Genomic DNA, 13969 nt, shown 5'->3' on the forward strand with positions numbered 1-13969 from the left:
GTGATCCTCTTCCGGACGCCGGGCGCCGCCGCAGTTCTTTCGCCCACCGCGACGTACGGCCGACATCGTTGTCCATTTTTCTGCGCGCGGCGTTTCGATGATTTCTCATCGCATACCGTTAACACATTCCTTTGTATTTTAATTTTTTTTTTCCGAAGAACCCGTTGCGATCGATTGCCGAGGGGTTTATTCGGGAAATATTCGCGCGGATCCATCATTGTATCGACGCACAAGACGGCGATTTCATCAAGTAATCGCTAATTCGAAACGCGGCCACGTCGCATGGACAAGATCTCTTTTGGATGCATGTGCGGATGCGTATCGGCGTTCCGCGATCCTGCGTAAAGGGGATTTGAGTTTTGTCGATTCGACGAAAAGAAAAAAGATAAATAAATAATCATCCGAGATTAACCGGAGCCAAATGAGGGAAATGTCCGCTGTTCATCGAGCTGAGGAGTCGCACGCGGATACGCACCTTGATGAGTTTGTGTGTGATGAGTCACGGGGGTGCGAGCAGATCGATGTATTTTCCAGAATGAATCGCGATCAATAAGATGTGAAAACAAAAGATGAAGTAGAAAAAAAATGTATAAAGAATTGTACAATCGAAATTTCTTTCAAGACAGATTCCTCTAATCTCTCTCAAGTACATATATTATCAAAATTATCGATAATATTAAGTGGGCCATGTGCTGGAGAACGTCGATCTACCGACACTCCCGATACTCGGCGAATGGTGTTATGGTAGAGAGGATAAGACAGTAAGATTACGCGAGGAGTACGACGTCGTATTATCGCGTCTCGCATCAGGTCGGTGCCAAACAGTCGCAAAGTCCTTCCTTGGGCCTGGGATCGGCTCGGCTTGACGCGACTTGACGACTTTCGGACCGTCCCGCTGCTTGTGCATCGATAACGACGATTGGCGATGATAGCGGTAAGTCGTGATGGGCAAGAACGTGTCTGAGGCGTACAAGAACGAGAAGAGAGAGTATATATATAACTGGGCGTTACATTCACAGTGAATCACAGCCGAGATGATGGCAGAAACATAAATATAAAATATGTATGAGAATGTAAATCTGTAAATATATGCGGATGTTTATACATATGTACATACATACGCGAAAAATGCGCTCGTGTATGTGTGTGTACGTACGTATATATAATGGGTGAGAGACGGTGCATATATATATACATATAAAGAGTCAAGACATTCCATATGTATATAGAGATATACACGCGGTAAAATAAGGGTGAACGGTATATATATATATAGAGCGGTATATCATATCAATGTGTGATTTATATAGTGTGTATGTAAATGTATCAAGAAGGAGAAGATTATAAAGTGTATATATATATATAGATAAATATGAAAAAAGTTATTCTCTTACAGAGGATGAACCAAAAGTCTCGTACAGCCTGACGTCGATTTTTTTCGCGTGGCGTATCCCGTCCATCCTCCTGATCGTCAAAACTCGGCCGAATACGTCGTTTAGAATACGAATGTCGTTGATTACCACACTTTTTCGTACTGCCGCGTGTGCACACGCGAAAAGAAGGTCAATCTCTTTATTTGTCTCTGCTACCCTCCGGAATACTTTCCAGATTCGTCGCGATTCGATGCCATGAAAGGTAAGTTTTAACGGCGTGACGTACATTCTCGAGAGTTTCGCTGTCCGGAATCGATTGGCAATGTGAAAATTCTCTGGACATGCGACTGCGAACGATCGTTCACTGTCAGTGAACGTCGGACTTGAGAATTTCATTCTTCGAAAATTTCAAGCGTAGGAAGGATCAGATCTGATTTGGTTACACCGGTAAATTGATGGCATATTGTTGACTCACACACACACAGGAAAAGATATTTGGATCAATATATGAATTAAAATAGTATTTTTTTCATATTTAGTTTTTACAAAACTAATTTCTAATTGTAAAGTTGCTGAGAAAATAATTCAATCGTTATTAAATTATTTGTATAATTATCAAATTAACTAGATTGAGACTAATAATTGGAAATTAATGCTGTGCTGCAATAACAGCCAAATATACTGCTCTACTTTCAAAGATTACAAAGCTTATAATATGGTAATTAGTATACTTATGATTAATAAGAGCATATTTGTCGACAAATATTAATTAATTGCAATAATATTCAAATATACATTTTAACCGATAATTAATTAGCTAAACGTCAATTTAAATATTGTTTAAAATATAATTTAATGATGTAACTGCATATATATTTTTTTTATTAATACAAAAATTAAATGCATAAATTAACTTTGTACACATCATATATAATTTATATGTATATTTCTCTAAAAAATGCAATCGCATTTTCGCGTAAGTTGCATCTCAAATTTCCATTTTTTACTTCATATTTCGTATATCTCTTTTCTCTATTATGATTTATGAATAATCTATACAAATTCGTAAATATTATACGATAAAACTTTTTATTAGCAGCGTATCAATTTAAACATGTGACCAATTAAATCCGATTCCTTCCTTACGCTTATCATCCCTAACACGCTTGTGTCGCAGCATTCGCGTGCGCGTTTGACATACGATGACTTACGTGAATGTGCCACTGGTCGAGAGCCACTGTACGATATGCACATTTATATGTATCTACACAGACACACGCAGAAATCATAATGCCCGACAATGAATGAAGTCTTGGCGAGGATTTTAGACAACGATACGATGAAGACATGATGAGTGTGCATTAAATTTGATATGCATAAGAAGAAAAAAAATTGAGTCGGGTTATTCTCGCGGTGAAATTTAATTTGGTTTTCAATTTATGCGTACATTATAGTTATGCAACTTTATTTCGACAGTATAATTTCAACAATATCGCGTAAAAATGCGCGCGCTCATCTCTCAATTGAATACGCGCCTTCATCTCGTAAATTAACATAAGTAATAGATGCAATAAAAAAGAATATTTTACGTCAAATAAATTTGCGTGTAAAAACAGATAGAGTATTCTGATTCATATACAATTTTATGTCTTTTAATCTTTAACTTTAAATATATCACATATAAATATTCTTTTCATTATTAATTGTGAAATATTGAGCAATAAATTCTAATGTAGTTATAAATTGCAAAATATATAAAATAGTATAGAGTATAGATTAAAATAATATTTATACATGCAATCTCCATTTTTCATGTCTCTGTCTCTTTTAGTCTCTCTTTCTTTCTCTCTCTCTCTCTCTCTCTCTCTCTCTCTCTTTCTCTCTCTCTCACACCCCTTTCCAAAAATGTCCACATTTCAATTAATTGCAATCCTTTCGCGAGTAAAGTTTTGCGAAGGCCATTTTTGCATACGGTGGCTCTCACGAAGGCAAATTACTTACATAAAGCGTTATATTATATATTTACATGTACACGTGCAACGTATCCTATTAGACGCGTGATTGATTATTCGAATTCTATTTATATATATAAAATATTTTATTAAAATATTTATAAAATTACTAAAAATAAATTTCTTGCGAAAGAAAAAAAATTCAAGTAAAAATTCCATTTTTGAACAGAGTAAAAGTAATAGAGTAAAAGTTTCAAAAAATTGACTTGGACTATTTTTGCTCCTGTATCTAGATCGCGTCGAAATTAGCATTAACGTGTGTGATTAGTGTACCTGTTAGGTCTTCCGTGGCGGGGCCTGGCAGGGGAAGAGATCACGTGCGTGTCGCCGGTCCCTAATTTCGTGCTACGTAGTGGTGTTGTGCATGTAGTAGTAGTAATTTGTTGTAGTCGATGATGGGGTGACTCGCAGTGACCGTGACGATGATGGTGATGGCTGATCATGTGGTGGTGGCAGTTATTGTATTTGTGATTAAAAGGGGGAGGGTGAGTGACGTGATGGGCGGATATGCGGGCGTGATATTTTCCCCGCGCGAACGGGGGTTTAGAGTGGCTCTCTAACGTTATTCTTATCGCCTACACATCCAAAGCAGCTCATTCCACGCATTCCAATCGCAGTTGTTGTCATTTTCGAATCTCGTAATTAAATCTTGAATTTAATCATGCCGCTCGTTCGTTCGTTCCCTACGATCGACCGTCCGTTTTATCGTCTTGTTCTCTTGCTGTCGATCGTGTTCAATTTGATAACGGCGACGATTCGTCCGATGACTCGCTGATTCGGTGACGTATCGTATAACTGGATGATTCATCTAACGTCTGATCTATCGAATTAGGTTAATAGGACAAATCACGTAATTTAACTTCGTTATGTACGCATCGAGTGAGTCCAAGTTCTCATTTTTCATCGAATATATATGTATATACATATGTCAATTTCTGGTATTATTTACAGAGCTGATTGTGTTAGATAAATTATCTCGTTTGTCGAGGTCATCGAATAAAGAGAGAAATCGTGGATGAATCGTTTTTGAATTGTTCGACATGTATGGTGCAAAAAGAAAAAGGCATAGGAGAACATGTAGCTTCGAACATGGGATTTCTATGAAATATTGAGGATTACGTGTTCTATTTAATTTACGTGTTTTTATTTAATGCTTTTCAAAAACTCATTTCAATGAGTATTTTAAAACTAATTACTTCCTTTTTTTATATTTTCTATTATCTGCTTTAAAATGAAAAAATTTAGATAATAGTAAAATATATAATTATATGAAATTATACAAGATTCATAAATTGATGAATTATATATTTTTTACGTAGTTATAATAATGACATAAAAATATGGAATATGTGCAAAAAAATTTTATATGAAATAAATATACATAAAAGGGTAAAAATAAATTCATTGACATACCTAGTAACGTCAGACTTTTAAAAAATTAAAGAAGAATGTGCCATAGACTTATATTCTAATAACTTTCTTCCCTTTCAATTTGAGAAATTAATTTCTCAGAAAGATATCTAAGGTCTACATTATTTTAAAGACTTTGCTTGAATTACGGCAATTAATTACGTGCAACGAGATTGCAGCTATTAATTGCGCGCGCGCGTTTGCCGCGTCGAGAGATCGAGTTATGCCCGGAGAAATTCGCAGTGAAAAGAGAGGAAATTGGACCGAGTAGTTTCCTCTTGGCATCGAATGTGTCCCGCTTTCTCGAGCTAATCGGAACGTCTTCTGCACGTTCGAGGCGTACACGCGCTATGTCATTTCTCTCTCTCAACGGGAATTTAGAATTATTATTTATAGACAATAGCACAGTTCGCGCTCGCGCGGATTTCATTCGCCGGTAATAACAGCGTAAGCAGTTAATTACGAGACGACTGAAATCAACAATTAAAATTTTGCTGTAATTTCAAACATCGATGCTACAAACAGGGAAGAATAATACAGTAATATTGCCGTGTGTTTCCATCGTCTCTAGCATCGTGTTTCGAATTCTTGCTGAAATTATACCGGTTTTAATCTCCGCGTAGAACACGAGGGACGTGTCGAAGGATTTCGAGGGATCGGTCGAGACGAATTGGACAGAGGTACAAGTGGTGATAACATGATACAACGCTCGTGCTGCTAAGTTGTCGACACAATGAACAACGAGACAGGCCTTGATGCTGGTGCAATTGTTCGCGCGAGAGAGAGTTCGCACGAAGATCGCAAAGTACTTTTTCAGGGGGAGAAAAGAGAGGACGAGCCAGGGTTAACATTTGTGCGCGATAATAATTTCAGTGATAGAATGAGAGAAAGAGAAGGAACGAGAGAGGAGGGAGTGAAGATTTTTCTTCGTGCTATTAATGGCTCTAATATAACGTTGACGTGCTTGCTGCGTCCAATTCGTGCTCGAGATTGCACCCGGAAAGAAAGGAAACGGAAACTGTCAATTTTTGTCGAATCGCTCCCGAGCTAGGCCACTCAAGCTAGATATATAGATTCCGTCTAACAATAAGTCCTAAGTCTAACAAGCATGGACACGAGAGTGCAAGGAGACCGAGTGAGAAATAGCGAATGCGATGTTGTTCGTAAAAAACATTAATTATAGCAACTGATCTTTATAAAAAATGTATACTAATTAAGTTTTTAACCTTCTTTTTGTTAAAAATTTTATTCAAATAAAATGATTAGTCGTACTTTTTGCTCTCTCAAATTCGTTAAAAATTATCTAAGCAATTCCAGAGAAAGAAAAAGAGATTTACGAAAATAAAATTTAATATATAAAAAAATTGGATCGTTTAATCGAAACGTAATGCAAGTAATTTTTTAAATATTTTTCACGAATCCGAATTTTACTCATTAATATTTTGAACTGCAAAAAGAATATAAATTCCGCAAAGAAGTATGCGGGTCGAAAGCAACGCGAGTAAAAAAAAAAAAAATCACTAAACGAGAGCATGGCACGTCATGAAAGTGGGTCAAAATGCGTGGAAGAAGCGAGCCTGTAGGCAAAATAATAGCGGTAGTATTTTTTCGAACGACCTCGCATCCGTGTACCAAGACCGTACTATAAACGAAGGTAGGGCGCTATAAACGTGTGAGATACGTATCTCGGGAACGTATACGAACTACAAGTCTGCTCTAAAGACCTAAAGACACGGATTGCGTGAAGAGCGGAGCAAAACATATGACGGTGATGCTGGTGATGACGATGGCAGTGCTCGGAGAAACTTTTTTTTTTTACGACGTTAACAGTCAGTACAAATGCGCTCGTTTCGCTAGGTGACGGATACAGCAGAGCAGCGACAGTTGCTGAGTGAGAGCAAGCGATATGGGGAATTTATATATCGACGCTTCAAAAATTCACGTCGACGGATTTTCTGTACCATTCCTGGGAAAGTGTCGGATTTAACGCGAGGATCTTTCCCTGCGCGCTTGTCGACGAAGAATCGACAAATGTCATGCCGAGATGTGTAAAATTTTCAAGTCAAGCGAACAGTATTCTCGTTCGAAATATCGAATATCAATAATCGAGATTTTGTAATACGACCTCGTATATAATTTTTGTCAAACTGCGACTTTCTTTTCTCGCGACAATTCTGATCGTGATTAAGCGTTTTACAGCTGCTATTTATGGCATCATGTGAACTCAGTAATAGAGATTTTTCTCCGTTCTCTATGTATTGTCTCACGTATTTTATTTCTACCATATAAGTTTATGGAATGTCAGGACGCGCATGTGGCGTTATAAGATATCGACAATCCCATAAAAGTAAACGAGACGATAAAGCAACAGCCACGATAAAGCGAGGACTTGACAAACGCCTCCGAGGAACGATGCAAACTTTTTATCCACTTATTTTTCAGAGATTTCCGCAATATATCTGCATACTCAATGAAAATAGGAATAGTACATCACTGCATTTACGGGCGTGAATTTTTGAAAACTCTTGCGACGATGACACGAAGAGAAAAGTGCATGTTCAAAACACTCGTGAGAACGTAAACCTGGCGATTACGTGCACACTGAACGCGAACGAGGGTGCGAATATATGCGTGCGTGTTGGAAGACGAGGGATGTATGTATGTATGTATGTATGTATGTATGTATGTATGTATGTATGTATGTATGTATGTATGTATGTATGTATGTATATGTGTTGCATGTGTCTGTATACATATATACGCGCGCGTATGTACATGTGTAAGTTACCGAGTAGCGGCGTAAAACTCGTCGATTTCCAGCTGCCCTTTGATTCGATTTCTTTTCTCCCTCGGGGAGAAAAATCCGAAATACACAGAACATTGCGAATTGGCTCGAGATGCATCGAAATATTTTGATTGCGAATAACGACGTGTTGAATAAAAGTTACGTCGTGAAAAGAGATATTCTAACAAAGATATATATCTTAAGTTGATGCGTTCTGAAATCAACTTTCCCTTTCAATTTATTTCTCCCTTGAGTATCCTGTGTCTCTTAGAATAAATTTCTAAATAATTACAGGAAAAACTGTTTAATGAAAAAATTGTAGATAATTAAATTTTGGTATATATAAGTAACTTCTCCTAGCTGTAATACAATCGAAACAGAGATACTTTTCTCGAGATTTAAAACAATTTGGAACAGTTGGTTTACACCAACTATGTAACATGATGTCAAAGTTCTCCGTCGTCATGAACGAGAGTGATTCCTAAAATCTTTAATTACGTGGATATTTTTAACTATCAAAATTCCTGGATTCTCGGATATTTCATGGAGTTTTATGCTTACTTCAATTAAATTTCAGATATTTTAAACTCTTGAACTTCTTTTAATATTTATACTAAGATTCTATCTATTTTAGAAGTCGAACATTTTTCAATATTTGCATCCCCGAATTCTAAGATCCACGAACGTTTGCGCTCACGAGTCTTCGGGATTCTCGGACCTTCGCATTCTCGTCTGATAATCAGATCTTTGCGCGTCGTCATATTCTGAATCAGATTTTCAATCTGCGGATTTTCCGTGCCTCTTGACCGAGGCGTTGCGTAGTAGCGTTCGAGCGTCTCTGCCTATCACCGGCCCCCGATCTCGCATGTATACCCTACCTTAATCTCGCCCCTATTGCGAAACACAGAACGGAGAACCCTTGGTCGTTCGCGAGAACCCGATCGATTTTGGGGGCAACGATCGAGTCGAGTCGAGTCACACGAAACGGGCGGAGAGGCTCGCAAAACCCCTGTTGTGGTCCCTGAATCGAGAGTAGGCCGTTCGTATAAGGATAAGGGCTACTCCACTCACCCCCTGGCGCTCGCTTGTTCGTTTTCGCTTTTGTTCCGTTTTTTTCATGTTCCTTTCTCTTTTTTTTATTTTCTCAGATCAGGTGACATAGAAGTTCAAGCGTGAGCACGATAACACGGGGCGAAAAGTAAAGCCACTGGCAGTGCAAACTGCAAACTACTTGCAAGCAAACTACTTATACAGAATAATGAATAGCGATTAATGTTAACGGATACGTATATATACATATATACACACACATATATGTGTATAGACAACTTTCGAGAAATATTTAATACAGATAAATATATAAATAAATATTAAAAAAAAAAATATATATATATATATATACATATATGCGTTGAAAATGCGTAATGAGCGTCGATCGAAATGTGAATGATACACACAGATATATATGTATACACATATGTATGCGATGCATAATTGTATGTATACATATATATACATTTAAATTTATAATTATGAATATATGTATGGCGACATGGATAGAAATAGCTTAAGGACCTGCTTCTGGGCCATCGACTGCATTTGCTGGAACATGATCCTTTCCTCCTCTTTTCCTAAAACAGTAGAAAGTAACGAGGAACTTTTGGGGGAACTGTTTGGTTCCAGGTTTATGGATCGTTGATGTAATCATGGATGTGTATGTGTGTATTTGTATGTATGAATAGAGATCTAATAATTATCGCAGTAGCATAGTTTGCTCAAGCGCAATCTTGTTTAATTTCGCTCTATTTCTACATATTATAATTGCTTATATAATAATTAATAGAATTATACAGTTTAATTAATAGAATGTATAGTTAATTGTAGTTCTCTTGTAATTGTAATAGAATAAATTGCATATTATATGTATATATATATATATTATTAAAGATAATATATATATATATATATATATATATATATATATATATAATAGAATATTATAATAAAAATAAACTTTCCCTCTTTCTATAAATATTAATTGTTTCTATTTGTTTATAAAAATAAATAAAAATATTTTATAAAATAGAAAAAATATTTTGATATGTCAACGCAGCGCATTTGGTTGGAATACTCACATGTGCCAAATGCAAACACGATAATATAAGTATTATCTTACTAATAATTGTGTCATGAATTGAAAGTTTTGTTTATGACGCGACTTTTCCTAATCTTCCTAATCTTTCAAACTTTTTAAAGTATTCAAACGTTTAAACTATTCTCTCTCTATGTAAGTATTTCTCTGTGGAATTATTTTGTGAGATTATATAGTATTCTCTTGCGTGTAGAGCGTTTCTTCTCGTTTGCACGCTGTTATTTTCATAGCGAGTTTATATGGATCACGAGATAATGCTCTCAAAGAAAATAGATTTGTTCGCTTAGACGAGTTGTGGTCCGAATTTAACGAGATAATTCGATCCACTTTTATGATACCTTGACGAGGTGAACGACGACATTTATAAAAAATTCGTTACAGAAAATTGGGTTTTCTCTTCGTTGAAGAAGGATGTTCGATAAAATATCGAGTGTTGCTCATTTGCGAACCAGCTATTGACTTCGCAAAGTTTATTCGGATTAGTTGCTGCATGTGTTTGTCGCATGAAATCTCACTTACGACTATATATTTGGTAAAATTATTTGATTTCGCAAATACTTAGATAAAAATTTGTCAGTGGAAAATATTTCTCTTTTAAAAAAATGTGAAGTGGCAAATCAATCGAAAGATAAGTCCCAAATTGTTTCAAATATAAAAATCTAGGATAAAAATTTATTTTGTAAACTTTTTATTATTTTTATTGTCGCTTCTCCTCTGTTTAAGCCAATTTGTTTTTTATATTAATACACATATTGTTTTTCCGAAATATTAGATGTGTTTTATTAAAATAATATATTTTATTACTATTTGGAAAATTAATTTAATGTATTTTAACACATAATCTATTTATTTATGATTTTCCAATTCACAATTATTTTCCTTGAGAAAATTGAATAGTGCTAGAAGGATAATCATTATCATAGCTCATTATGTATCCCAACATGTAAACAGTGATTAAAATCATGCATATTATAATGTATTGATTTTTGGCATTATATAAATAAATCTAAATCTGTCTATCTTTTCGATTCAATTCACCTAATTTTTCGATTTCTCTTGGTTCAAGCGGTCTTACGGTCACATATATGAATGTTTCGATAAAATGCGATATCGAGAAAAATGATTAATTAAGGTAGTTTAAAGAAATTGCAAGCAATGTCTCACCCATCCCCTTGTTCTGGAGCATCTCGAGGAGCTTCTTGATACTCTCATCGCGAGCCTGCAGCGTTTGCTTTTGCGTTTCTATTCTTAATTCCAATTCCTGTGTGCAACAGAGAAAAATCAATAATTTATTGTAAGAAAATTATAATAATTTATTGTAAGAAAATTAAAATCATTATTTTGTTACGATTTGTCATTATGTTATTAATATTCACATTAATTTAAAAAGATTTTTGTTATTAAAAAATTACGTTGTAATTTTTTTATAATTACATCGTAATTTTTAATTGATTATATATTGCATGAGAATTTTTACGTCGATCAGTTTAGATTATTTTGTTATTATATAAATCATAATATATATACTTATATATACATTATACGTTCAACAATGGAACCACATGTGACCTCGATGCTTTCAAAATGTTTTATAAATCTATTATTTTAAATTCACAAAATACATGTGGACAAGAACGAGCCAAGCATGAAAGTCACCATGAAATTTAACCAGTAGTGGAATGTCATAATTAGAGCTTTATTAGAAATAATAGGCAACTCAGTTACGCTGAAAATGTTAGTAGACTATATTAAAGCTACAAAATTATCTTAGCATCTGCGGACAGTACCACCGGAAACGTAAAATTAAAATGGATTATAAGATGAAAATTCGACCACATATACATATGCGCGCGTGCATATAAAGAAAATGTCGATAATATTTCTTAATTTTTTATTTAGATTTTCGTATGGAGAATGACCCAAATCCCAAATCTATAAAAAAATAATTTAAAAACAGATTCTTCGATAAAAATGTGAGAATTCGATTTTTCCTTAAAGATTTCTCTTTAAAATCTTTCGATTGCTCTTGCGGAGAAGCTTTGCAAAAGTATATATCATTATATATCTTTCATAGATACACCAAATGCAAATTTTGACAGGTCGGATAAAAGACAAATTTACTACTATCATATATCGTCGGCGCTCTAAAAGAAGATAAACCCATTTCAAACCGTGTAATAGAAATCTGTTTTACATGGAAGGTTGAAAAGTGCTATTTTTATGAGATTTCGTGTTCATGCACTTTGTACGGGGTTATTTTTATAAAAGCCGATAATATCTCTGTAATCTTCTAATACGCCCGATTGGCGCGTACACACGGGGACGGAAAAATCTTAACACACGAATTTACATATACATAACGAAGCATATATGCGTTTTCCATATATGTTCCGACATATTCACGTGTTAAAACATTTCTCTTCCCGTGTATATGTCAACGGCAAATAGTGCCACCCGCTTGGCGCCCGCGTAACAAATTTAGCGCATCTCTTTGACAGCAGGGAAGTAATTAGTCTGGAATTAGACGCCCGTTGCTGGCCTTCTGCCGGTCTTTTCCCGCTGTGCGAGAGGAACATTCGCGTATGTACGATATTATCTAAAAGCTTGGACGATAGCACGCGCTGTGAAAATGCGAAAATTCTACGGCTAAGACATCAAGCGGAACCTGATAATTAATTCAATTAAATTTTTCTAACAAAAATCTTTAGAAATCTTTATACAATCGTAGATGCGTCCAATTGTCAATTGAATAGTATTTAAAAAAATGCATATTATTTACTGTCAGTCCGCTTAATTTCAAAATTACTATTACTGATATTGTTAATATAGAATTACATAGTCGTGAGAATTTCTTAAGAATGAAATTATATAAGACATATCGAACTAATTAAATGAATTAATCATAATGGCATTTGATCGCAAAAATATATATTATATATTTTCTTTATATAATATTAATAATATGTTACCAAAAATTATAAATATTATATTATTAAAAAATTATTACTTTGTGTCTAAAGTCGTATCAGGAATCAAAGTTATAGAGCGACGAAATAAAAACGTGCATACATTGGCATTATCGTGTAAAAAGGAGACAAATATTTAAAATATTTTCATTTCTAAAGACTTTATAATAACGATAGACTCGGTAGTTGGTTTTAATAATGATGAGAATTTACGGAAAGGCGCGAGAAATCGAGTGTATAAACTGGCGAATGGCCAAAGGCGACCAGTTGCTTCCCGTACGTTGTATATTTGACCTGTCTGCGACATTTCGGTCGAAACATGCTTATGGATAAATATATATCACTCCGCTCCCTACCAAAATAAACTAAAAATCGAGTGAAAATAGGTTAATTTAGAGCCTGGCATAGTAACTGGTATGCGAGTAAATATTTCTTTGTAAAAATTTCTTTAATATTTTTAATATCTAGAATCTCTTAATTTCACTATTAAAATTAACTACTTCCTGGAAGAATGTCTCAATTCAATCTATTTTCAAATTATCGCGTACACACGAATTTGCCATAAATGTTTTTATTTCGCAATAAAAATAAAACATCTTACTGATCCAAACTGATTGAATTTTGTAATATATGAAATATAAAAATTATTAATAAAAATATTATAATCGACAACAGTTCTTTATTAAATAAGATAATGTACGTTGCTGAGATTAAAGTAATAATATTTATATTAAAATATTTTTACATTACTTAAAATGTGATATATTTCAAGTATTACATAAGATAAAAAGATGTGCCGAATAGCTTATAATGATTTTAATATCCTTATTTCTTGTTAGATTTTTCTAAAAAAACAAAAGTTAATATTTATACTTTCTTTAAAGATTTTTAAAATATTCAAAATGTTTGATAAAATATTCTTTTTAATAAGTATGGAATGTGACACTCTGATTAAAATGCTTATGTGTCGCAATTCGACGTTAAGTTTATCAATGATGCTTGCTCCTGCTGTCATAAGCGATGACTTAATGAAATTATCACGGCGAGATAATTTGCATCATTGCCAAGATTTCCAGAAGCATTCTGATTTGTGGTCAGACAATTCTGTTCGTTCAGACAATCGGTCGTTTACCTCGCACACGATCTAAATCCTTCATCTATTTCGGTTCGTCGTGCAGACCCGCATGGTGTACGAAAAGTCAATAAACCATGGGCACATATCTCCAGACAGATTATATCGCGAAGGATTCTATTTCGCGCAGTACGTGCAT

General features: G+C 34.6%; 1 protein-coding gene across 8 annotated transcripts in view; it reads right to left on the reverse strand.

Annotated features, from left to right (window-relative positions):
- The window catches only part of Brp (ELKS/RAB6-interacting/CAST family member bruchpilot), a 76050-nt gene that overhangs the window by 40011 nt on the left and 22070 nt on the right, over window positions 1-13969 (reverse strand). For 5 of the 8 annotated variants that reach the window (XM_083042067.1, XM_083042068.1, XM_083042070.1 and 2 more), the window contains exons 3-4: window positions 10897-10993; window positions 9156-9211 (exon numbers count right to left, since the gene is read on the reverse strand). In XM_083042067.1, the coding sequence (XP_082898193.1) occupies window positions 9156-9211; window positions 10897-10993 (153 nt within the window). Of the gene's footprint in view, window positions 1-771; window positions 961-3658; window positions 4625-9155; window positions 9212-10896; window positions 10994-13969 lie in introns of those variants that run through there. The other 3 variants (XM_083042066.1, XM_083042071.1, XM_083042072.1) reach the window with 2 other exon arrangements.

Source organism: Prenolepis imparis, unplaced genomic scaffold (genome assembly GCF_030444845.1).
Source record: "Prenolepis imparis isolate NDT839.2.m4 unplaced genomic scaffold, iyPreImpa1.0 SCAF_7, whole genome shotgun sequence".
Lineage (NCBI taxonomy): Eukaryota > Metazoa > Arthropoda > Insecta > Hymenoptera > Formicidae > Prenolepis > Prenolepis imparis.